At 44.4% G+C, this 26,529-nt stretch overlaps 1 protein-coding gene across 2 annotated transcripts in view; it reads left to right on the top strand.

Moving 5' to 3' along the window:
* FBXO32 (F-box protein 32) overlaps window positions 1–17,868 on the top strand; it is a 43,655-nt gene extending 25,787 nt beyond the window's left edge. The window contains exons 5-9 of one of the 2 annotated variants that reach the window (XM_023224361.2): window positions 1,428–1,521; window positions 2,383–2,567; window positions 9,154–9,336; window positions 11,001–11,144; window positions 12,295–17,868. In XM_023224361.2, the coding sequence (XP_023080129.1) occupies window positions 1,428–1,521; window positions 2,383–2,567; window positions 9,154–9,336; window positions 11,001–11,144; window positions 12,295–12,384 (696 nt within the window). In that variant the 3' untranslated portion in view covers window positions 12,385–17,868. The remainder of the gene's footprint in view (window positions 1–1,427; window positions 1,522–2,382; window positions 2,568–9,153; window positions 9,337–11,000; window positions 11,145–12,294) is intronic. The other variant, XM_023224370.2, reaches the window with a different exon arrangement.
* The last annotated feature ends 8,661 nt before the right edge of the window (window positions 17,869–26,529 follow it).

The raw sequence follows: 26,529 nt of genomic DNA, 5'->3' as shown, positions 1-26,529 counted from the left end.
AAGTGCTGGGATTACAGGCATGAGCCACTGCACCCTGTCTGTATTTGTTTTTTAATCTTGCCACATCAGTAAAGAATTTTGCTATAGAAGGAAAAATGATTGGACAAAGTATGCACTAACCTCAGTTATTATCTTCATTTATTTTTGTCTGGCGATCATGGGGTGGTAGGAATGGGACATACTTTTTCAACAAACAAACTGGCTGGGCTTGGTGGCTCATGCCTGTAATCCCAGCATTTGGGGAGGCCAAGGCGGTTGGATCACCTGAGGTCAGGAGTTTGAGAGCAGCCTGTCCAACACAGCAAAACCCTGTCTCCACTAAAATTACAAAAAAAAAAGAAAGAAAGAAAATTAGCTAGGCATGGTGGCAGGCATCTGTAATTCCAGCCACTCCGGAGGCTGAGGCAAGAGAATCACTTGAACCCGGGAGGTGGAGGTTGCAGTAAGCTGAGATTGCACCATTTCACTCCAGCCTGGGCAACAAAGCAAGACTCCATCTCAAAAAAAAAAAAAAAAAAAGAAAAGAAATGCTCTGTTTAGCACCAGATTAGTGCCAGGCACTTGCTGAGGGCTTTATGTGCATTCTCCTATTATCACTCACAACAACCTTGTATTATTGACTCTACCTTGTATTAAAGGTATTAAATACTCAACCTTGTATTAAAGACTCTACGTATTACTAGTATAGGTGAACAGACTGGGTGGGGCACCAAGAAATATAGTAACTTGCCCATCCTCACGGAGCTAATACATGGTCAAATCAAGACTTGATTCTAAGGCCAAGAGCTACAATGATCCAAGTTTTTAGCCACAGTGACATCATATAAAATACATCCCTGCATTTCTCTCTCTTCCTGTGATTGGCATCTTTCTACAGAAATTTAAGTGCGATGAAAGAGTCTAATTAATAGACATGTTTATTGAACACTGCAGAAGCAGGAGGTATCAGGATAAGACTCTCCACTTCCATGGAAAGTGCATGTGGCTGCTGAACATGGGCTTTAGGTGCCTTGTGAGCAGTCAGTGCCAATAAGGAAGAAGTTCAAGCGGGGGCAGAAGAATTCCCCTGGGGAGGTGATTCTGCAGAACTCAGCCATTCACAGGTCATGGGAGATTTTGTTCCCTTCAGGATACGTCAGCTTCACTTGCTGAAGTAGGACAAGTAGAATGAATTAGCCCTGGCTGAAGCCAAAATTCTTTATATTTAAAAGAAGAAAAGCAATTAAATACTCAGCCCAATCCTGGGTTTTGAATTACCCCATTTATCTTTCACTCTGAGCATCTGCTTTTTATTGCATTGTGGCCCTGCCTGCCATTTATCTCTCCCTGTCAGTCTGTATCCACGTGTCATGGGACTCAAAAGTGAAGATTAGAGGAGAAAAATATCTCTGTATTCTAAGCCTGGCAACTTCTATTTTTATCCTCAGCTGTTGGAGCTGATAGCAAAGTCACAGCTCACATCCCTGAGTGGCATCGCCCAAAAGAACTTCATGAATATTTTGGAAAAAGTGGTACTGAAAGGTGAGCCTTCTGTCACTCTCTCGCCCCTTTTAATAGGCACGGAGGTGGGCAGATGGATTTTCCAATAGAGTGGACATGTCATTAGATTTAAAGATGTGTGAATGGATGAAATGAACAACTTCAGCTACATTTCAGAGGCACTAAATTCCAGTTCAGAAGGGGGTGCAGCGCATCCTCATGGCAAAGGGTGAGACCGTCGCCCTCCTGCCCTCCTGTCCTTTCTTTGGGACCATGTACTTGCCCTACTAAAAGCCTCGTAGGCTTCTCAGTGTAGACACAGGTCCCAACACTGGCTCCCGAGCCTCCGGGTCCCAAATTCCTAGAAAATCGACACGTATACAAAGTCAGAATAGATTCATAGACTATTCGAGCTGGAAGGAACCTTAGGTCTCTGGTTCACCTGACTCATTATACACGTGGAGAAACTGAGGCCCATGAGGAGAAGTGATTTGTCTATAATCACACAGAGTCAGCCAGACAGGATTAGAACCCAGGCTCCAAACCCCTGAAACCATGCTCCTTCCACTGACTGTCCTAAAGGGGGTTCACTTCTGGGCAAAAGGAGTGGCTCTCCGATCAGCTGAGCCATGGCTGCTGGGAGAACAATGAAGAGAAAGAGGCTTTATAGAAAATGAGAGGGAAGAGAACAAAGAGGGACCTAGATCATGGAAACTCTACCTTTTGATCTCAAGTGCAGAAGCTTGGCCAACCGTACGGTAAACACCCGTGAGGAAGAAAACCATATCCCCAGAGGCAGTGCCTGGGTAACATGACTGGAATAGAGACAGAGAAAAGCTCGTGTGTAAAATACAGGGTGTTCCAGTATCATAACTTTGATTATTTTTTTCTTCCCTACTCAAGTCCTTGAAGACCAGCAAAACATTAGACTCATAAGGGAACTACTCCAGACCCTCTACACGTCCTTATGTACACTGGTCCAAAGAGTCGGCAAGTCCGTGCTGGTCGGGAACATTAACATGTGGGTGTATCGGATGGAGACGATTCTCCACTGGCAGCAGCAGCTGAACAACATTCAGATCACCAGGGTAAGCGGGAGGCCCAGCCTCCTCCCAGCAGTGGGTCCCTCCACGGAGACACTGAACAGCCTCGCCAAGACTTTGAATTCACTCCCGGGACAGAAGAGTCTGGTCTTTTCTGATCTGCTGCTTTGTCCTGGTGCTGAGGGCGGGCTGGGGGACCTCCTGATAAAGGCAGGTGGGAAGAAAAACTTGGCGAAACGGGATCAAAGTACATGAAAGATTGCAGCCTGGTGAACTACCGTGGGAAAGCTGGAAACTGGGCTTTTGGGGAGAAGCAGCCCTGCTGCTGAAATCTTTAGCGGGGTTCAGAGATGTCTCTTTGCTCATATCCTCATAAAGGATGAGTTGTTTGCCACTTTAGGTTGCTGTCTTGAATATAACAGAGCTGGGAAGGCTTGGAGAACTGGTACCAGCCTTTTAAAATCCTACTTCCGATGATTAGTAGTTATGACAAAGGAAGCCTTTGATTAAAGTCTGCGAGCTTGCATGTGAGAAAATGATGAACAATTATCAAAGCAAAAAGGAAAAGCCCTCTGTTACCAGTGAGGTTTGGCGATCTATAGCAGTTGTTCCTTTTGGCTTTCACAACCTAGCTTGGCCCTCAGCTCTTGTCTCCCTAATAGTGAGCAGGAGGACCAAGGCACAAAAAAAAGGAGGAAGATGCTGGTGCAATCTCTTAGGACTCACTAATGGACAGACACACTCAGGCGGCTCATGTAGCACTTTGCTTACTTATCTCATCACAGACTGTAACTGGCTTAAGTGGTTTCCGGGACCCACACTGATAAAGTTTGAGGTTGCCTCGTATCAGGAGAAGGTAGCAGGAAGAAATCCTTTGACTGCTTTTAAATAACTCTTTTACTAGATGAAGTTTTTAGAATGCATGTTCATGACTTTACTGGTAATTACCTCTCTGTCCCTTTGCTTTTTAAGCTGTGAAACAGAATCATTCGAAGGCTCAGAGTTACATGACTTCCTTAGAGTCACGTAGGTTACAACACCTACACGCTGCTCCCACAGACACACACACAGAGCAGAGCACAGATGCAAGTCATCTTTCAGAAATCATCTCACGTATTTGATTTGTTTAAGAGAATGTACATATTTATTATGAACATTTACCTGATTGATTCCAATAATTTACCCCATTCCTACATCTCAAGTGTAAGCACATAATCTGACCATGTGAACGTGAGACCCAAGTTCCCTGCTTCTCTCTCACAGAAAACCCACATACACGTTCTACCTGGTTTCTGGCATTCTCTATGGCCTAGACTGACTGACTGACTAGGATTTTTCTAAGACCAAGAGAGAACTGCCAAGCCAGTGATATAAACAAGCGGGTCCCATGTGTCCCAAGGGCACTTCCCTTCAGCAACTTCAGAACACCCATTTAGATAGTCACAGTTGGCCAGGTGTGGTGGCTCATGTCTGTAATCCTATCACTTTGGGAGACCGAGGCAGGCAGATCACTTGAGGTCAGGAGATCGAGACCACCCCAGTCAACATGGTGAAACCCCATCTCTACTAAACATACAAAAAGTAGCCAGGTGTGGTGGTGCACACCTGTAGTCCCAGCTACTCGGGAGGCTGAGGCAGGAGAATCACTTGAACCCAGGAGTTGAAGGTTGCAGTAAGCCGAGATCACGCCACTACTTACCAGCCTGGGTGACACACTGAGACTGCATCTCAAGGAAAAAAAAAAAAAAAAAAGAAAAACTCTAGATGGTCACACTTGCCTGGAGCTTGCCTCTGTTCCCTCTGTCCACCTCCAAGGACCCCTCCTGGCCACATCTGCCCGCATACCCTGCACTGCCATAGGCTTACATGCTCAGAAGCCTTCTTAGCTGATCCACCAACACTCTTCGGAGCTAGCTATCGTAGCTGTTGTTACCCCTCTTGGAGTGGAGGTGGAGTGGGGACCAGAGATGCCCAGTGACTTTCCAAGCGATAGACAGCAGTTACGGCCAGAGCTGAGGCCAGAACCCTGGATTCCATATTCCTAAAATGTCAAAGCTTGCTTGAGTTTCCAAACTTTTTCAATCCAGCTTTCTTCCAACTATTTATCCAATGATCCAGCTGTTTAAAAAACTCTCTTTGATCCAATGAGATCCCACGAAGAAGAGATCAAACACGGAAGTTCACTCACTATCTCTTCTGCATGAGGAGCTCCAGCCAAGCCAAGTCATTCTCTGTACTCTCCAAGCTTGGCCCTGCCTCAGGGCTTTGAAGCTTGCTGCCTTCTTTGACCATCCAATCTATGGACATCACCATCATATCACCTTCCTCTGAGCAGTTATGATCTGAAATTGTCTATAATGTGTGTGTACTTTTCTGTCTCTGTCCACTGGCTTATAAACTCCACAAAGAAAGGACATTACCCATCTATTCCCTGTTCCTGGCACAGAGCAGGAGACAGCCAGTAAATCTGAGTTGAATGAATGAATGGTTGAAAGGGAGTCTCCTCCCATTGCCTGCCTGAGTACTCGTTCAGTGTTCAAAAGAACACAGCTGGAAAACATGGCCCTGTATTATGAATGATGGTGATAATTTACCAGCTGCAGGATTTCTTTTTTTGAGACAGGGTCTCCGTCGCCCAGGCTGGAGTACAGTGGCGCGATCTCAGCTCACTGCAGCCTCCACCTCCTGGGTTCAGGCGATTCTCCCACCTTAGACTCTCCAGTAGCTAGGATTACAGGCATGCACCACCACGCCCGGCTAATTTTTGTATTTTTTGGTAGAGACAGGGTTTCACCATGTTGGCCAGGCTGGTCTCGAACTCCTGACCTCAAGTGATCTACCTACCTCAGCCTCCCAAAGTGCTGGGATTACAGGCATGAACCACCACGCCCGGCCCCAACTGCAGGATTTGAGGCACGTTATTCAGTCTCTCCATGCCTCACTTTCCTCATTTGGAAAATCGTTGCAGTAGTGTCAACTCATAGCCATGGTGTGAGATTTAATAAGTTAATATATAGAAAGCAAATGGCACAGTGCCTAATGTACAGTAAATATTGTAAACATGTCAGCTGCTATTATTAAGGGCTGGCTCTGTGCAGGCCCTCTTCTAAGTCCTTTACATGTATTGATTAACTCACCTAGTGAAGAATTGTAAGTAGGAGCCCTCACAGTGACTAGCATTTATTGGGCACTACACTGAGTGCTTCTATGCATTATCTCATCCGCCCCACCCAACAACATTGGAGGATAAGCTTTTTCTCATGTTATAAATGAGAACAATTAGAACAAGTAGTTAAGAATAATTTGGCTGAGGCCTCATGCTCAGTAGGATGTAGCACAAGAACTGAACCCAGGCCTGTCCACAGAGGCTGTGCTTTCAACCACTGTACCTTCCTCCCGCTGTCCTCTGTCCCAACCCTCCTTGGCTTCCTTATATTGAGAGCTGTACTGGAACCTACAGAGCCTTAAAGGGCTTTTCTTTTTTTGTTTTTGTTTGTTTTGGTTTTTTTGTTTGTTTGTTTGCTTGTTTTTTGAGGCAGGGTCTTATTCCCATTGCCCAGGCTAGAATGCAGTGGCATGGTCCTAGCTCACTGCAGCCTTGGCCTCCCAGGTTCACGTGATTCTCCCACCTCAGCCTCCCAAGTAGCTGGGACTACAGGCACTCACCACCACACCCAGCTAATTTTTGTATTTTTAGTAGGGATGGCGTTTCACCATCTTGCCCAGGCTGGTCTCGAACTTTTGGGCTCAAGCAATCCTCCCGCTTCAGCTTCCCAAAGTACTAGGATTACAGGCGCAAGCCACTGCGCCCAGCCCCCACACAGAAGCTCAACTCTCCAGGGGAAGGAGAAATCGAGAGAAAGAGAAAAGACTTAATTACTTCAGTCTGGACTGTATTTTAAAACTTACTTTTTTTAACAGTTTGACCCAGAGAGAAGTACATTATTACATGCAAATATGAAGTTGACTTTCAGAGTAAATGCTTTCTATTTTGCCAAAATTCTGTCATTCTCCTCCCAGCATAAAATCTTGTTTTCCTGCGAAATTTTCATATCTAATTCTATGGAGCCAATTTTTATTGGCAAAATAATATAATAAAGAATGAAGGAAAGCAATTAAGAGAACTGGGTCTTAGGGGGGAAAAAATCAAATACAGTGACAGTATGTGGTGGGCAGGGCACTGTTTTGAAGCACGTGAGGAGTGACGTAGACCCGAATGGATGTTAGCCGAATGCTTGACTAGAGGAGCGAGAGTGACTAATTTTTCTTTCATACATTTGTATTCGAAAGGAGGAGGCATGTAAGCAGTTAACCACTTACCAGGAGGAAGGGCTCAGCATGGGGTCTGGGCAAGGATTTTGGAAAAGTTCAGGTTTGAAAATTTGACAGAGTGAACTCTGCCAAGTGGACTTGCCTTTAGTAGGAGTTAATGTAATAATTGGCCTGGGAGTTTTAACCAAAAAAGTAGAGGCTTTGAAGTGTTGGAAACGAAAAGAAAATCTCATGGCAGTTTTATGAGCTCATATGATCAGCAGCAGATGAAAAATGATAAATAGGTCTACGGCCTTCTGCGGTTGGCAGACCTGAAGTTTGCAAACAATTGAGAGTTCTGCCCAGCAGCCTGGGGTAGAACCGAGCCGTATAAATTGTCAAGTCATAGATACTTTGAATGAAACAGGAGGCTGAAGTCCTTCTACATCTGAGATTGTTGGAGCTGGGAGGGATCCTCAGAGTCTTCTAAGCCATTCATTTTGGACATGGGGAGACTTCCCAGGGGAGCTGGGATCCAGATGTGCTGCCTGTCCATTGGTGTTCCTTCCCTGCACCTCCCATTCTTCTCCGTAGCTCAGCCTTCCCAAGGCCCCTTGCCACTGCTCCCTCCCCACCTCCTGCCTACCCAGCCTTGCCGGAGACACAGGAGAGAATTGCCCAGACCTAGTGTCTCCTGGAATCCTCCATGTGTTTGGGCTTCGATGTGCTTCATACAGAGTTTGGCTCCTGTAAAAATTTGGGCAGGGAAATTGATACCCATTCTCAGGATATTTTCCCCTGAGCTAAGGGAGGGTTTCTTCATCGTGTATTGTTTTTCCCCTGTGACCTCTCAGAGGTCACAGAACATTGATCTAAAAATGTGAGTAGTCCAAAATCAAGAGCTCACCCAGAACCAGCAGGGGCAGGACAAGGAGCCACAGTCCCAGGTGGTCTATTGACCTATCTGGATGGCAGCATCCTGTTGCTGTTCAAGACACATCAGCAAATACATGTGCAGATTCCCAGGTGCAGATCCTTCCCACAGAGCTTTGTGCTTCCCTCCATGACAGCATTTACTGTCTTATTTTATATTATTTTATGATTATTTGTTTCTGCCTCTGGGTCTCTCACCAGCCTAAAGAGCTTATTGCAGCAACTTCAGCACCAGGCCATAGTAGACACTCAGGAGAGGTGGCTTGTGCTGGGCTGGTCTACAAGGGATATAAAATGAGACCCTGCTGATGTAGATCTGGGCAGGGTATCATAAGCTCATCAAAATTTAAAACAATAAAGGCTTAAATATATTAGTAAGTTCAGGGATGTACCAGAAGCTCTTGGAGAAGCTCACAATTAATTGCCAAGGTATTATCCACAGACCAGCAGTTTTCACAATGTTCCACTGAGGCCTCGGTTAGAATAGGGATGTCTCAAGGGATGGTGGAGCTTGGGCCAAGGGCTTCTGGACCTGCCATTCCCAGTGTGCGTGCGTGCACGCACACACACACACACACACACACCCCAGCACAGAGTCTTCGTGTTGTTTTTTACCTATTTCATTATTTGGGCTTCATTCATTCCACAGGTATTTGTTGAGTGCCTTCTATGTGCTGGGCACTCCTGTAGACACCCAGGACACAGTAGTGAAAAAAGATTAAAATTCCTGCCTTCATAGAGCTTAAGTTCCAGCAAGAATGTTCCTTTCAAAGTTTCTTTTAGAAAAAAAGCCCATGTTGCATGACAAAAAGAAGGATATTGCAAAAAGTGTCTCAAAGACATCCTAGGAATTCTAGGAAGGTGCAGTGGGTAAGGGAGTCACAAAAACAGAAAAGGCCTTTCAGAGGAAGTAGGTTTGAACTGGATCTGAGCAGGACGACCACGTGGCTGAGCAGAGAGGACTGGGGAGGCGAGGGCATTGAGGTCAGGCTGAGTCGGGTGTGTTTAGGTGCCAGTGAGTAAACCTACTTGGAGGGACCTGAGGTCTGGAAGGCGGCCAGAGAGATGGGACCTGGGGTGGCAGTCTGGGCCACTCCATCCAGGGCAGTGAGGCCTTCCGGAAAGCAGCAAATCTTGTAACTGTGTGAACTGAGTAAAGCACATGCACCATTTGGAAAGTCTTTAAGAGTGAAAGTTTCAAGCTTTGGAAATGTAGGGAGATCCCTCTGGCACCACTCAGCTCAGCCCACTCCACACAGTTCTTTGTGGCTCATGGCCATGGCCTCGTGTCTGCATTTAGGATGGGCAGATTTACTCTGCTTTCGACCTCTTATCAATAAACTGCCTTGAGGGTGGAGGACAGGGGGACAGCTGCATGCCTAGAAGGTGTGGCCTGGTGAATCGCTGCTCTCTGGCACCCCACCTATTGTCACCCTTCTCTCTGCAGCCTGCCTTCAAAGGCCTCACCTTCACTGACCTGCCTTTGTGCCTACAACTGAACATCATGCAGAGGCTGAGCGACGGGCGGGACCTGGTCAGCCTGGGCCAGGCGGCCCCCGACCTGCACGTGCTCAGCGAAGACCGGCTGCTGTGGAAGAAACTCTGCCAGTACCACTTCTCCGAGCGGCAGGTCGGCAAGGCCCAGCGGGCTTTCCTCCCACCCTCCTTCTCCGGCCCCCACCCCAAGCTTCCTTGGTGCCCTGCTCAAGCCTCAGGTCTGGGTTCGCCCTACTCCAGGTTCCCTGGTTTGACTGAAAAATGACAGTTGAAGGAGTTTTGTGATTTTGTTTTTTGTTTTTTGAGACAGGGTCTTGCTCTATGGCCCAGGCTGGAGTGCAGCGATGCAATCATAGCTCACTGCAACCTCAGCCACTTGGGCTCAAGCGACCCTCCCACCTCAGCCTCCTGAGTAGCTGGGACTACAGGCTCATGCCACAACAACCGGATAATTTTTTTATTATTGTTTTTGTAGAAATAGGGTCTCTCTATGTTGCTCAGGCTGGCCTCAAACTCCTGGCCTCAAGCGGTCCTCCTGCCTCGGCCTCCCCAGAGCACTGGGATTACAGGCATGAGCCCCCATGCCCACCCAGTCTTGAGTTTTTAAATAGAGATGTTGTGTGTGTGTGTTTTTCAGGTAGTTTTTATGAAAAAAATTAAACTTACATTCTTAACCTATTCTCATTTTACAACTCACTCAAAAAAACCATAAATTGGCACCCATCCTTTTTTTCTGTAACCCCATAACTTATATTTTCTGAGTGCTTTAAAGTACTTTTTTTGTTGTTTCTTTTTTTTTTTTTTTTTTTTTTTTTTGAGACGGAATCTCACTCTGTCTCCCAGGCTAGAGTAAAATAGTACAGGCTCGGCTCACTGCAACCTCTGCCTCCCTGGTTCAAATGATTCTCCTGCCTCAGTCTCCCAAGCAGTTGGGATTACAGGTGTGCGCCACCATGCCTGGCTAATTTTTGTGTTTTTAGTAGAGACAGGGTTTCACCATGTTGGCCAGGCTGGTCTCGAACTCCTGACCTCAGGTGATCCACTTGCCTCGGCCTCCCAAAGTACTGGGATTACAGGCGTGAGCCACCGCGCCCGGCCTTAAAGTACTTTCATAGATATTATTTCATTTTATTCTAATGGCCCAGGGAAGGATAGGTATTGTTGTACCTACTTTAAACAGATGAAGGGACTAAAGCCACAAATGGCTAAGTGACATATCCAAATTAATGAAGTAGCTCTTTGGGTGAGGAAACTGGCCCTGACCTTGAATTTGGACCTTCAGACACCAACTCCAAGCCTGTTTCCCTTCATCATGCTGCCTCAAGTTTGTTGGTCTTTTTCCAGTTTCTTTATATGGATGTGTGAGTTCAACAAGTTCTGTTCATGAATCCACTAATATTTAGATATAAACTAGAGCCCTGGTGCCAAGCAGTTACTGCATCTCCCTGGAAATGATCACTCAAGTCTATAGCAAAGAACAGATTGAAGTTGTTTATTGAGATCCCTTAAAATTTAAAGGACCATCCAGCCGCAGTTTAGTAAAGGTCACTAGCAACATGTCACCAGCCACCTGTTTTTTTGTTTTGTTTTGTTTTGTTTTAAGCTTGGTGAAAAGCTACTGTTTAACTGAGGAGGGCTAAGAAGGTATTTGTTTATATAGTGACAGTTCTCCCCTCGCTATTGTAGAGCTGAAAAGAGGGGGAAAGGGTGAGAGTCAACCTTTTCAGAACCAGAAAACCACAAGCCATCTTCTTGACAAACTCTCTTGCAATTTCTTTTATTCATCTGATATTTTAGATCCGCAAACGATTAATTCTGTCAGACAAAGGGCAGCTGGATTGGAAGAAGATGTATTTCAAACTTGTCCGATGTTACCCAAGGAAAGAGCAGTATGGAGATACCCTTCAGCTCTGCAAACACTGTCACATCCTTTCCTGGAAGGTATGTGTCTCAGAGGTGGCTGCCACAGACCCCCAGCCCGTCCCTAAGAGCCAAGAGTGCCAGCCAGCATGGTGAGGCCAGCGCCTTTCCGCGTCTTCCCCATCATAGCCCCCAGCTGAAACTGAGGGTTAACTGATTCAGTGCCTGGGAGGGTGGGGGTTCCCTTTGTCTGACAGACTTTCATAGACCTCCATTTTCTTCACTTTTCTTATGTTTACATTTTTCTGCATTCCACTCACCCACCCTTAAATCCTCCTCTCTGTGTGTGTACCAGTACACACACTTACACATGGAAACACATAGCTTTTAGTTTTTCCAGACTTATAAAATTTTTTCATTGACGTGTAATACATAGTTTCAGGGTCCATGTGATAATGTAATTCATGTAATTTGTAAAAATTAAATCCATGTACTTGACACATTCATAATCTTAAATATTTGTCACTTATTTATGCTAGAACATTCCAGTTCTTCTCTTCTGGCTATTTTGAAATGTTCAATAGATTTTTTTTTTTTTTTTTTTTTGGACAGAGTCTCACTCACTCTGTCACCCAGATTGGAGTGCAGTGATGGGATCTCGGCTCATTGCAACCTCCACCTCCCAGGTTCAAGCGATTCTCTTGCATCAGCCTCCCTGAGTATCTGGGACTACAGGCACATGCCACCACACCCAGGCTCATTTTTGTAATTTTTAGTAGGGATGGGGTTTCGCCATGTTGGCCAGGCTTGGTCTTGAACTTTTGACCTCAAGTGATCCACCTGCCTAGGCCTCCCAAAGTGCTGGGATTACAGGCATGAGCCATCGCGCCCAGCCTGAAATAATCAATAGATTATTGTAAATTACATTCACTTACTGATCTAACAGCAGGTCTTACTCCTTCTATCATACCATGTATTTGTACCCATTGATCCATTTCTCTGCATCCCCTTCCTTTTCCCTTTCTCTGCTCTGGTAACCACCAGTCTACTCTCTGTCTTCATGAAATCTACTTTTATAGCTCCCACATACAAGTGAGAACATGCAACATTTAGGCCTGGGGCAGCATTATTGACAGAGAATCATTGCTTTGAAGTTGGAAAATGCCTTTTGGTGCCAAAAGCCAATGAGAGGCCTCTGAGAACTTGAAGCTAACCGTGTGTTCCTTTCCAGGGCACTGACCATCCGTGCACTGCCAATAACCCAGAGAGCTGCTCCGTTTCACTTTCACCCCAGGACTTTATCAACTTGTTCAAGTTCTGAATCCCAGCACATGACAACACTTCAGAAGCGTCCCCCTGCTGGCTGGAGAGCTGGGAATATGGCATTTGGACACTTCATTTGTAAATAGTATACATTTTAAACATTGGCCTGGAACTTCAGAGATAACTCACGGAGAGGACTTGGAGGGGAGAAATGCAGTTGCTGACTGGGAATTTAAGAATGTGAACTTCTCACTAGAATTGGTATGGAAAAGCAAAATACTGTAAATAAACTTTTTTTCTAACAATTTGCCAGCAAGACTATAAGGGCAATAATTCTGTTTCAGCGGTGAAAATGGAATCCTCTTAATGGTCACAGAAACTCCCTTATAGTTCCCTAGGAAGAAGGCGGCAAAACTCAAATACAAAATAGGACGCTTTGTTTACAATGTGAAAATTTGTTTAGAAAAGAGAAAAGAAGAAGGAAAACTACATAGGAGAAATCCCTGGGCTTTGGGGTTTGATCTGGCGTTTGTTTTGAGAAGGCGAAGGAAGCGCCACCCATCCTAAACCTGCATGGGCACAGAGCCTTACCCTACAGAGATACCACACAATGGTCTACCTCTAAAAGTGTAGCGTGCCCTCTCTGACAACGCATGTGATCCAGTAGGCAGTATCTGTTTTTCTTGTAAGTGTTTTCATCACTATAAAAAGTGATTTAAAACGGAAAGGGATATTGGAGGCAGCCCTCATCAGGTTTCACACTTCCTTTTCAGGCAAACAGGGCCCTCCTTGGAGTTATCTGTTTACCAGAACAACCCAAAAGCACACGTTCCTTTTTTCCTGTCACGTTGTAGCTCATTTGGGGGAGGAGAAGGCCAACTTAAAACAGTCCCAGGGGAGGATTGCTTGAGCCCAGGAGTTCGAGGTTTGCAGTGAGCTATGATCGTGCCACTGTACTCCAGCCTGTCTCCAAAACAAAACAAAACCAAAGCCGTCCTAGAGGAAGTCCTGCTGCAGAAAAGATGACAGAATTAGTCACCCAATCGATAGCTGTGAAGACTTTCTTATTCCTGCTTAACTTTCTTCCTTGGATATCTTCATGGATAAGCCTGTGTCTGTGGACAGAGTGGGGCCCAAGTGCTGAGGCTCGAAAGACAGGTTTTACAATCAGCCAGTTAAACATCTTACCAGTTGCTGTTCCCCTCGCCAGGGGGATGAGCTGAGGAGCTTCTTTTCTTTAGGTCCAACATCAAAATGAGTCCATCTGAGCTAAGGCTTTTTGCAAAGGTGATTAAAAATCAAGGCTGGAGTTCCAGCCTAATAGGGAGGAGAGTTACCACAAGTTCATCTTAAACTTGCTTCCAGGCTGGATAGTTAAAACAGGAAGATCCCAAGGGGATTTTGCGAGACAAATATCAGCAGGTAACTGTGGAAGAAAGGAAATCTCAGGACCTAATGAGTTCATTGTAAAATATTGCTGGGAGTAGATGAGGGATCTACTCCCAGTTTTTTACTTTCTACAGAATGTTGTTGCTTTCCTACAACAATGTACATATATTTGCAGTTGTATATGCTTTTTTTCCCCCCCCAAATAAAGTTGTCACCCTGCATGCCCTTGGCAAATAAGTGAAGCAGAAATAGGAACATGATCCACATGCAAGTTGAGGAACAGTGTATCTTTAAGAACTGACCTTTGGGGTGACCTGGAAAGGGGGAAAGATGGCTAAGCACGGAGAGAAATGAGGCAAGAGACAAGCTATGATACAACACCTCTTCAGCCCCTGCCCTCAATAGCACACAACCCACATATCGGCTCTCTGAAGAGAAGGAACCTACTATTCAGTGCTCCTCACTTTGCAATGTTTCTGCTACGCCAGGATTTCTCCGATTTTTTTTCATTATCATCTCCCTAAGGAGAAAAAAATTACATTGAATATAAATTTTCCCTAATAAGGAAAAGTAAATATGAAAGAGTAGGATTTTGTTGGGTAAGATTGAGCTGTGGAAGGTCACGAACCATTATACTATCTAAGGTGTGTGTTGTTTTTTTTTTTTTTTTTTTTTTGTAGTCCCTCTCCCCCTGAATCAATTTCACATTGGGAATGCGGAACCTAGACTGTTGAATAAAAAGCTACTTCTTCCATAATTGTCAGGTACTCTGCAATTTCTCAGCCTCCTCAAAGACATGGGGTAGAGTTGGGTGTGCCATCACTGAGAGAGCTCTGGAACCTTTGACTCTCAGTGACATTTTTAGATTTCGGGGTTCGTGGCCTTCCACATGTTGCCACCAACTGCGATCTCTGCCCCTTCATGCTGATCAAGAAAGTAGAAACTCCTCGTTGCCTTCAGGTTTGCAGTCCCAGAAACATTGCCTGCTGTGGACTGTCAGCACAAAACTGGGACACTGGTCTCATTTAGACTGACAGCAGTGCACGTGATTGTATTATAAACCCCAGGCAACCATGTGCATCTGGCAAGATGACCCCTGCCCCAAGAGAAGGGTTACGGTCTTCTTAAATGTTTACCAAGATGGTGCTGGTGGGCTCTCCCCATGTCCTTTGGTGTTATTGGAGTTGGTATATGACAGAGTCAAGGAAATTTTTTTAAGGAAAATGAAGAATAAATCAACCTTTATGGTTCTCTTTCATTGGAAGAGGAGAATAAGGAAGGAAATGGCAGGTAGAGAGGGAGGGGGAAAGGAATAGAAATGGCATGTCTTTGATGCTGTGGCTTGTGTGGGGATGATGGGAAGAGCACAGCAGGCACAGCGTATCTGGGTTAGTGCCACGTGGTATCTGTTAAGTATGGCCAGAGCCTCATATATAAGTGAAGAGAGTTAAGACAATTCTTGCTCTTTGAACAATAATAGTTTATAGAATTTCTATTGGCAAACCGTCCCAGACAATCTGACCTATCAAACAAAAGCAAATAATCCCTGTCTCAGAACTGCTGGTCTAAAAGTCAGAAGGGGCACGACAATGGAAATTGCTGGAAAAGAGATAATGCTCTACTCTCTTTCCTGTGCCTACCTACCCCCATCCTAAACCCTGTAAAACAGAATTGCAAAATAGATGTCAAATATGAAGTAATTCAGACTTCCAAAGAAGGAAAGAGTTCTGCCCAGGGCAGTATGAGCAAATCCACAGGGATGTTAAGATTTGGTCCAACTCAAAGGTTTATGGGCAGTGAGCCTAGAGTCTCTTGAGAGTAAGTAAGCCCTTGCATTTGGGACAAGGAGAATATGTGAAGCTCAGGAGTGCTCACACTAGAGCAAGATCCGGAAAAAAAAAAAATCCAATGGCATTTTAAACTAGATTGCATTATCATTCAATGCTGTTATTTTGAGCAGACAAATCAGTTGGAGGGCAAATGGCAGAAATGAACAAAAGCTATTAGGTGAAAGCATCCCCAGTGTATCAGTTGTGAGATGATTTTTGTTTAATGATGATCAGGTTTACATTGCAGTGGCTTGGAAGATGTATGTCAGAGGGACTGGGTTTGCACTGCAAAACTCTGAATGCTAGAGCAGGTTCTACTAGCACTCGGGCAGCAAGGTAGTGGGTGTGTCTTATGCTGTTGCCACAGTTCTCATCTTTGTGGATTCACATACCCTTTCCCGTGAAGAGCTTGCTACTAACAGAGGCTCCTTGTTTCTGTTGTTTTTATATGGGAGAAGAGAAAGAGCTTGGAATTTCAATTGTCTAAACAAGTGGTATGATTTACAAGGAGGCAAACCATTCAAGAGATGTTCAACAGTATATCATTCTTAGCATTCAATACAATGTTTATTATAAAATATACACCTGAGTTTATGTTTTTCTGCCAGGCTGAAAGGCAATAATGTCTTGCTATGCAAACACTATTTTATGTGTGAATTTTTTAACTGCAATTTTATGTGTGAATTTTTTTTAACTAAACTCTATCATCATTTTCTATGTTGACATCTTTTTTTTTTTTTTTTTTTTAATCTGTTTCCAACTCTGAGTCTGTGAACTGTCTCTTCTGACTGGATGCTGGCCTAAAATCCTATTAGTGCTTAAACAGACCTCAAAACACTCTGATCCTCTAGGCCAATACAGAGATGTTGTTATTTGATATATCTTGGGTCCTTGATGGCTTCAACAAACAAGGTCATAATTTGTTTAAATTCAGTGTTTTCTGTAGATACTTTCTTCTCAGTTTCATTAAGGAGAGTAACCATCTTTGGTTTTCCAAAGAATGGAAACTCTTACCCCAGACTTTAGACTTAGAGCTTCTGCCTTTCACAATGAGGAAGAGATCCAGAACGTTTAGGGGACGTGCGTCAGCCCACCTGGTACTCAGTGGCAGAGCTGAATGCCAACTTGAGGCCTCCTGAGGCCTGACCTTGTGTGCCCCCAGCCCTCCACCCCAAGCACCTTTTGGTGTGGCTGGGGACACATGACATTGGATGTGATTTTTCTCAAGCCCTTCACTGTGGAAGGCATGGGAGACTGCCCAGCCTTGGGCATCTGGCTGTTAACATTTCCATTTCAAGTCCCTGATTCTTACTGGAGAAGTTAAGGAGCCACCTAATGTTTTTACAGACCTCTGATTCTGTTGTGAATGTGGCATTCCAGTGAGTACAACCTGCTTGCTATAAAGAAAGCAGCATATTTTGACAACTTTATTTTTTCCTTGGGTACTTACATTTTTATTACAAAAACGGCCCTTATAAAAAAAGACAGAAGGGCTGGGCAGTGACTTACTTCCTAGAAACTGAGATTCCAAAGCAGGTGTTTCCTCTCCGCTAGACTCAGAGGTACATTTAATCCATCTTCTCCATTTCCTCCTTCAGGACCAGCTATGAGATTCAGTGCATTTCTATCCCAGCGGATATTCATTCTCCGCTAAACTTCATCTTTTACTAAGCAAAGGGGGATTATTCCATGAGGCAGCCAGGAGCAAGGGGCCATGATATTCATGACTTTGTTTGCTGGGCATTTTTCAAAGTGTCCTTGAATTCACTCAGCAAACAAAGCTTTCTGGAGAATCTCTCAAAACAGGCCCCGCTCCATTTGGCCAAAAACGATGGCTGCTCCAAAACTCCGAACTTCTTGAAACTCCATCTGCTACATTATTTCTGGAGTTTAAACACGACTTTTTCTGTCTTTGAGTATAGATGTGTTTGTTTAATTAACGAAGCACAAGTCTGTTAAGCAGAAGGCTCCAAGCTGTATTCTATACTTGGGAACCCTTGGTGCCATCTTTATTTTACTAAGTGCCAATCACCATGGCTAAAGTGGGTGTATATTACAGCTTGTGTCCTAAGCTTAGATGCTTTAATGTACTTTTTTAAATGAAAAATATTAGAGGGGGTTGAACATTGTAACTAAAGCATAAAGCTAGACCAATTACATGCAGAGATGTTTAATACTGTGTGAGCTGAGTCCTTCTGTATAAATTATTTGCACACTTTTCTTGCATGATGAACTGATTTTTTATAGTTGTTTGTACCAGACGGTGGCATATTTTTGTAAAAAACTTTTGACACTGAATTGCAATAAATGTTTTTCCAACAACACACACTGGTGCATTTTTAGTATGTCCCAATTCAAGTTGGCTTTTTGTCATACTAAATATGTTTATCTTTTGCCTATTGAGACTTATATTCCTTCTCCCAGAAACTTGTTACCATTTTTGTAAAATTTCTAGGAATCCATAGAAAAACAAGCTTGTTGCTGAATACCAACCTGAGTCCATAATACAGCATTGTGCTTAAACTGAAGGTTTTCATATAGTAGTTGCACAGCAGAATGATTAGGGAATAATGAATTTTGAAGTCAACATCAGTTTATTCATCAACAGGCATTTATGGAACAGCTACTATATGCTAGACCTATGCAAGGCACTGGGAATAGGGTGGTGAACAAGACAGAAATTGTCTTTGCCTTTTGTGTGTGGTTTTGTTTTGTTTCGTTTTGTTTTGTTTTTTGGTGACAAGGATGGGATCGTCCTTACCTTAATGAAATTTAGATTTTAGTAAGAAAGGGGGCCCAGGTGCAGTGGCTCACGCCTGTAATCCCCACATTTTGGGAGGCCAAGGCGGGTGGCTCACTTGAGGTCAGGAGCTCAAGACAAGCCTGGTCAACATGGTGAAGCCCCATCTCTACTAAAAATACAAAAATTACCTGGGCATGGTGGCACATGCCTGTAGTCTCAGCTAATCAGGAGGCTGAGGCAGGAGAATCTCTTGAACCTGGGAGGCGGAGGTTGCAATGAGCCGAGATAGCGCCATGCATTCCAGCCTGGGTGACAGAGGAAGACTCTGTCTCAAAAAAAAAAAAACAAAAAAGACGGGGAGGGAGTGGAGGAGAAAGCAAGTAAAAAAAATTATTTGTAATAACCAATATGAAGGGAATAAACAAAGGGTTGAGATACAGAATGACAAGTGGGACCCAGTTAAGACAGTGAGAACCGAAGCAGCGGGGGCCTCTCTGAAGAAGTGATGTTGAAGGAGCCAGCCCCAGAGGAATGAGGGCAAGAGCATTCCGGAAAGAGAAACAGCTTGTACAAGGTTCAAATCATGGTCCTGCCACTTACCTGCAGAGTGGCCTTTGTCACCTCACTTCACCCCTCTGTGTCTCAATTTCCTCGACACTAACAATACCTATCTCTTATGGCTCAGAGGGTTAAGTGAACTAACACATATGAAGTGCTTGGAGACAGGCATAAAATACGAGTGCGGTCAGTGTTAATGATTATTGTTATTCCCTGAGCAACAAGAGTCTAAGAATCGGGTTCAGAATTGCACTATGTTTCCAGGAGGGTATGATTTATTCAGATGACTGACTTGCAGGAGACTGGCTTACTTGATACTTTCACTCTGGAACACCCTCCGCTCTGACCACTAACTGTCAATCAGAAAATGACAAAAGGTACATGAGAGTAATTAGAGATCATATTTTTAAACCTCCACCAGGATCACAAAATCTCACCATTCCCTAAATATGACAAGTCTTCTTTGCTCAGGTAGTGTGCCTCCTTAGTATGTTCTACCATCTGTCTGATTAGCACCTTTGGGCCACTTCCTCACTAAAGTCTCCCCCAGCTGAGTAAATCTCATTTCCCATCACACTTCTTTGCCTAGGGACTTTGTTACATTGTAGTCTTACTTGTGGCAATTGCATGGTACCTAGCACTGCGCCAGGACTGAATGAATTAATAGGACCATATATACCAGGGGTCCCCAACCCCCAGACCGTGGACCAGCGCTGGCCCATGGCCTGTTAGGAACTGGGCCACGCAGCAGGAGGAGCAGCAGGCAAGTGAGCGTCACCACCTGAGCTCCACCTCCTGTCAATCAGCGGTGGCATTAGAGTCTCATAGGAACATGAACCCTGGTATGAACTGCACATGCAAGGCATCTAGGTTGTGTGCTCCATATGAAAATCTAATGCCTGATGATCTGATGTAGAACAGTTTCATTCCAGAACCATCCCCCCAACACCCCCTGGTCCACAGAAACCAGTCTCTGGTACCAAAAAGGTTGGGGACCACTGATATATACACTCAAAAAATGCTTTTGAAAGTCTTAGGACCATATGCTTACCCTTAACTAGAACAAAAATTGGCATGAGTTTATGTGCATAGATAGAATTACTTACAGCTTTTTGGTTTAAAATTACTGTTTGTTGATAAAGTAACAAATACAGAGACCCAGTTTTCATTAAAGTTTCCTTTAAATTCCACTAACAAATCTTGATGTTTACAAGCCTAGTAAATTTTAATACAAAATAGTAGGACCTTTTATTCCTCTTAATAAACTCAAATTTAATAGATCACATTCCCTCTAAAAAGTAATTCTCTTTTACAAACTTAATAAAAAAATCCTTTAAACATTTTAAAGCTGCAATTATAAATCTGATACATTTGATTTTTAAGCACTTCAATTATAAATTGAATGCATTTGCTTTTTTAAAAAACATTGCAGGCTGGGTGCGGTGGCTCACGCTTACAATCCCAGCACTTTGGGAGGCCGAGGCGGGTGGATCACGAGGTCAAGAGATCAAGCACCAACCTGGCCAACATGATGAAACCCCGTCTCTACTAAAAATACAAAAATTAGCCGGGTGTGGTGGTACAAGCCTGTAGTCAGGAAGCTGAGGCAGGAGAATCACTTGAACCTGGGAGGCGGAGGTTGCAGTGAGCTGAGATCACACCACTGCACTCCAACCTGGGGACAGAGTGAGACTTTGTCTCAAATAAAGAAAGAAACAAACAAAACACTGCAAATACCTGCTCAGATAAGCTTACAGCCTTAATAAGCAAAACATTCTCAAGTAAGTAAGTTACAAATTTAACAAATTAAGCATAAATATATTTTATCTCAAACTCTCTTAGAAACTCTAATATTGTTAAGTAAAACTATCATACCTTTCCATTTAAAATCTTATCTTACACTAATTACTTATTTTAAATGGAAATCATAAGGCCACCACGGGAGGCAAAATAATAGCTCCCTAAATATATCCACATCCTAATTCCTGGAACCTATGAATATGTTGCTATGTGGTAAAGGGAAAAATGCAAATGTGATTAAATCAAGCACCTTTAGATGTCGCGGTTATCCTGGACTACCTGGGTGGGCCCAATGTAACTTCTTTTTTTCTTCTTTGTTTTTTTGAGACCGAGTCTCACTCTGGACTACAAGCACATGCCACCATGCACAGCTAATTTTTGTATTTTTAGTGGAGACGGGGTTTCACCATGTTAGCCAAGATGGTCTTGATCTCCTGACCTCATGATCCCTCCTAGGCCTCCCAAAGTGCTGGGATCACAGGCATGAGCCAGCGCCCCCAGTCCCAATGTAACATTTACGACAGGGTCTTTAAAAGTACAAAAGGAATGCAGCAGAGGTCAGACTGATGCAACACAAGGACTCCACCGGCCCTTGCTGACTTTGAAGGTGGAGGGGGAGGCCACCAGCCAAGGAATGAGAGCAGCATCTATAATCGGGAAAAAGCAAGGAAAGGGATTCTCCCCTAGAGGTCCCAGAAGGGAACAGAGCCCTGCCAACGTCTTGACTTCAGTCTAGCAAAACCTATGTCAGATCTGACCTGCTGAACTATAAAAATAACAAATTTGTGTTGTTTTAAGCCATTGAAAGTGTGATTTGTTGCAGTAGTAATAGGAAACGAATACAGTTAAGCTGGCAGCTTCTCTAGTATGTCTAGCAGCCCACCCCTACAACAGCTTTTCCCTGCCAGTTCTGCCCCCACCCCAGACAAACTCCCACTGTCCCTACTGCTGCTTAGCCCTCAACCCAAGCTGGGCAAGGATCTGTCTGAAAATAAAAGGTACAACCATCTTCACTGCCTAATTCAGCAGCAAGACTTATTTTGACCACCAGATATGTGGAAGTGCAAAAGCTAGACAGGGGGTGTCAGCCTCTGTCCATGGTAGGTATGAAGTTTTCTCCTTCCTGTTTCACAAAGGCTTAAATTGAGGATGACACTAATCACGTTTCTGCCCAAGAAACATCACAGAGAATCGGCGTTGCAAATTGTCTCCACTGAGCAATGTTTATGAAGCAGCAGTGTCGTGGGCACTGGAGCAGCCAGGCAGAAGTGTGAGCTGAGCCCTTGCCCTCAGGGAACTTACCCCACTGGTGGAGGAGTGGGAGGGGCTGGAAAATGTGTATCAGTTACAATACAGGAGCCAAAGTTGTAAATGCCCAGAGTCAGTTACGATGCACTAGAGGAGTTCAGGTAGGAAGAAGAACTGAGTTCACGTTTTTGAGAAGGAGAACAATGTGGGATAAAACATGAGCTCCTTCATTGGAAACCAGAAATGGGACTAGGGATCAAAGGCCAGAGACCAATACTTAACACTTACCAGCCAAAGTCCATTCTGTGCATTGATAGATTTCTTGGGAGGGGAAAAAAAAGTACTCTAAGGTTTGGACAGAGTTCCCTTTTAGAGAGAATTAAAGCTGTGTCCCTGGGATCTCAGTACCAGAGCTTTCCCAGTGTTCTAGAAAGCTAACAGAAGCTCAAATGAGCTGAGGTTCATTTGGTTCTGAACCAAATGAATCAAATGAAACTTCAAATGGTTCTGTGATGGCTAATTTTATGTGCCAACTTGGCTAGGCCATGGTACCCCATTGTTTGGTCAAGCATCAGTCTGGTTGTTGCTGTGAAGGTATTTTTAAGGTGTGATTAACATTTACATCAGCAGACCATGGGTAAGGCCTTCCATAATGTGGGTACCTCATCCAATCAGCGGAAGGCCTTGAGAGAACAGACTGACATCTCCTGAAGAAGGAATTCTGCCTTTAGACTGCCTGTGAACTCAAGATGGCAACATCAACTCTTCCTTGGCTCTCCAGGCTGCCAGCCAACCCTGGAGATTTTGGACCTGCTACTCTCACAATTGCATAAGCCAATTTCTTTTCTTTTTTTTTTTTTTTTTTTTTTTTTTTTTTTTTTTTTTGAGATGGAATCTCACTCTGTCACTCAGACTGGAGTGCAGAGGCACAATCTCAGCTCACTGCAACCTCCACCTCCCGGATTCAAGCAATTCTCCTGCCTCAGCCTCCCGAGTAGCTGGGACTACAGGTGCCTGCAACCATGCCCTGCTAATTTTTTGTATTTTTTAGTAGAGACGAGGTTTCACGGTATTAGCCAGGATGGTCTCCATCTCCTGACCTCGTGATCCACCCACCTCGGCCTCCCAAAGTGCTGGGATTACAGGCATGAGCCACGGCACCCAGTAAGCCAATTTCTTAAAATAAATCTACATACATACTGTATTAGTCTGTTTTCATGCTGCTGATAAAGACATACTCGAGACTGGGAAGACCATGCTGCTGATAAAGACATACCCAAGACTGGGAGAAAAACAGGTTTAATTGGACTTACAGTTCCACATGGCTGGGGAGGCCTCAGAATCACGGCAGGAGGTGAAAGGCAATTCTTACATCCCAGCAGCAACAGAAAAATGAGGAAGAAGCAAAAGCAGAAACCCCTGATAAAGCCATCAGATCTCTTGAGACTTACTACACAAGGATAGCACAGGAAAGACCAGCCCCCATTGTTCAATTACCTCTCCCTAGGTCCCTCCCACAACACATGGGAATTCTGGGAGATACAATGCAAGTTGAGATTTGGGTGGGGACACAGCCAAACCATGTCACATACATACATAGATGATAGAGATAAATAGAGATAAAGGTATAGAGAGAGATTTAAAAAATTTTTTTTCTTGAGACAGGGTCTCACTCGGTTGTCCAGGCTGCAGTGCAGTAGTGCAATCACAGCTCACTGCAACTTTGAACTCCTGACCTCAAGTGATCTTCCTGCCTCAGCCTCCTGTGTATCTGGGACTACGGACACACACCACACACTGGGCTATTCTTGTTTTTTGTAGAGATGGGGTCTTGCTATGTTGCCCAGGCTGGTCTCAAACTACTAGCCTCAAGCAATTCTCCTATCTTGGCCTCCCAAAGTGCTAGGATTACAGGCATGAGCCATTGTGCCTAGCCAAATATAGGCCAATTTTAAGGAATGAAATATTTCACTTTACCTAATAAAGTAGTTAAAAGAAGAAAATATATCAGCCAGGTGCAGTGGCTGACACCTGTAATCGCTTTGGGAGGCCAAGGGGGGCAGATCACTTGAGGCCAGGAAGTTGAGACCAGCCTGGCCAACATAGTGAAACCTGGCTCTACAAAAAATACAAAAATTAGCCTGGGGTTGTGGCACGCACTCGAAACCCCAGCTACTCAGGAGGCTGAGGCACAAGAATCGCTTGAACCTGGGAGGCGGAGGTTATAGTGAGCCGAGATCATGCCGCTGCACACCAGCCTGGGCGATGGAGCAAAACTCTGTCAAAAACAAACAAACAAACAAACAAAACTACCTATATAAGCATATATGGAGATGATAGATGAGAGATAGATATAGATAGATAGATGACAGACAGAGATACTAGAGAGAAAGAGATTTAGAGACAGAGAGATTACACACACACACACACACACTTATAAATAGAGAGAAAGACATGCACCTCCTACTGGTTCCGTTTCTCTGAAGACAAATACAAGCTCCTAGAAAGAGAAAAAGGGCAAGGACAGTCTAGAGGAAGGTTTCAGAAGGCAGGGGGAAAGGGAGAAAAACCAGAGAGAACGGAATCCAGTGGCCACAAGGGCAGTCGGCCAACCACCACATCCTGAGAAATCATGCTTGGCAGATGCCAAAGAGTGCAACAAAACGGTCACTCCTGACCCACATAAAAGTGCCTGTGTGGCTCCCTCTTTTTTTGTACTTTTAAAATCCTATTCAAACGTTTTCATTACATTGTACGATTTAATCCTTTCTTAATGTCAAAAGTGTCCCAAAGAGCCCCTACTTCCTTCAGAGAGGCAGAGCACAGCAGAGTGGTGAGGGGCCCAGGATCTGAAGCCAGCCCCCACTTCCCAGCTGTGTTGGACAGTGTGTTCAACCTTGACCAGCCTGGCCAACAAAGTGAAACTTGCCTCTACAAAAAATACAAAAACACCTCAGTCCCTCCATCTGTAAAATAGGCACGATGACAGCATCTGCATCATTGATTTGCCATGAGGAGTCATTGAGTTGGTGCATTTTGCATGATTTGATGCGTTATGTGCTTAGAGCAGTGCTTGGCACATAGTAAGCTTTACATAAACATTTATTATTCATATTCACTAAGTCCACTTTCATTTTATGTCTCTGTCTTATATGCTCAAATCTGCCTAGCCTTATACCCAGTGTTGGGTTTTTTTGTTATTGTTGGTTTTTCAGAGACGGAGTCTCGCTCTTTCGCCCAGGCTGGAATGCAGTGACATGATCTCAGCTCACTGCAACCTCTGCCTCCCAGGTTCAAGTGATTCTCCTGCCTCAGCTTCCAAAGTAGCTAGGATTACAGGTATGAGCCACCATGCCCAGCTAATTTCTCTATTTTTTAGTAGAGATGGGGTTTCACTATATGTTGGCCAGGCTGATCTCGAACTCCTGACCTCAGGTGATCCGCCCACCTCAGCCTCCCAAAGTGCTACGATTATAGGCATGAGCCACCAAGCCTGGCCTATCCAGTGTTCTTTTATGACACCACTGTTGTCTCTCCCACACAGCACCTAGTGTAAAACTTTGGGAAGAGTCTGTGAAATATGTTTCCTGCACCAGATACCCAAGGTCTCTAGGATAAACCTTCATCAGCCTTGTCAACCAAAAGAGCTTTCTATTGGAGGAAGACTTGCTGACAGATAACTGAAATAACTCGACTTGTGCTAATAGCCCTGCCTCTGATAACTGGGAATACACTAGACACAGAGCACTGTTCAGCTTCCATTTCCCTCACGTGGAACAAACACCATGCTCTCCCCTTCCCCAGCTAGGATTTGTCCCTCTTTCTATGTCTGGCACTTCACAACTATGAAGTGCTTTGATATGAATGTAGTTTTTGCAACAAAGATGAGAAGAGAAAAACCTTGAAACCAAGCAAACCTAAAACCATGAACGCTATAGACTCAAAGTGATACCTGACAGAGATCTGAAGAGGTGACGTGGTCCAGTTTCTGCCACCTTCCTACAGGCACACCCACCACCCCCATTTCACAGATGAGACAACCAAGACCTAGAAATGTTAATGACCTGCCCCCAAAAAACTGTAATAGGGCATCATACTCTGTAATTAACTAATTACTGTAATAGATGTTGAATGGAGTTTACCTTATTTTCCCAGAACTTTCGATAAAACCTAATGCTGGCCGGCCATGGTGGCTCATGCCTATAATCCCAGCACTTTGGGAGGCTGAGGCAGGAGGATCACTTGAGGCCAAAAGTTCCAGACCAGCCTGGCCAACATAGTGAGACCCCCATCTCTACAAAATGTAAAAAAAAAAAAAAAAAAAAAAAAAAAAAAAGTCTGGGATGGTGATGTGCACCTGCGGATGGTGATGTGCACCTGCGGATGGTGATGTGCACCTGTGGATGGTGATGTGCACCTGTGGATGGTGATGTGCACCTGTGGTCCTAGCTACTCAGCACGCAGAAGGACCATTTGAGCCTAAGAGTTCAAGGCTGTAGTAAACTATGATCACACCACTGCACTCCAGCCTGGGTGACAGAGGAAGACCCTGTGTCTAAAATAAATAAATGAATTTCTTTTAAAACCCAGTTCAGAGGACAAATGGCATTGAGTATCCTCCTGATATTCTAGTTTC

This window comes from Piliocolobus tephrosceles, chromosome 7, assembly GCF_002776525.5.
Source record: "Piliocolobus tephrosceles isolate RC106 chromosome 7, ASM277652v3, whole genome shotgun sequence".
Lineage (NCBI taxonomy): Eukaryota > Metazoa > Chordata > Mammalia > Primates > Cercopithecidae > Piliocolobus > Piliocolobus tephrosceles.
This window is presented reverse-complemented; position numbering and strand designations above follow the sequence as displayed.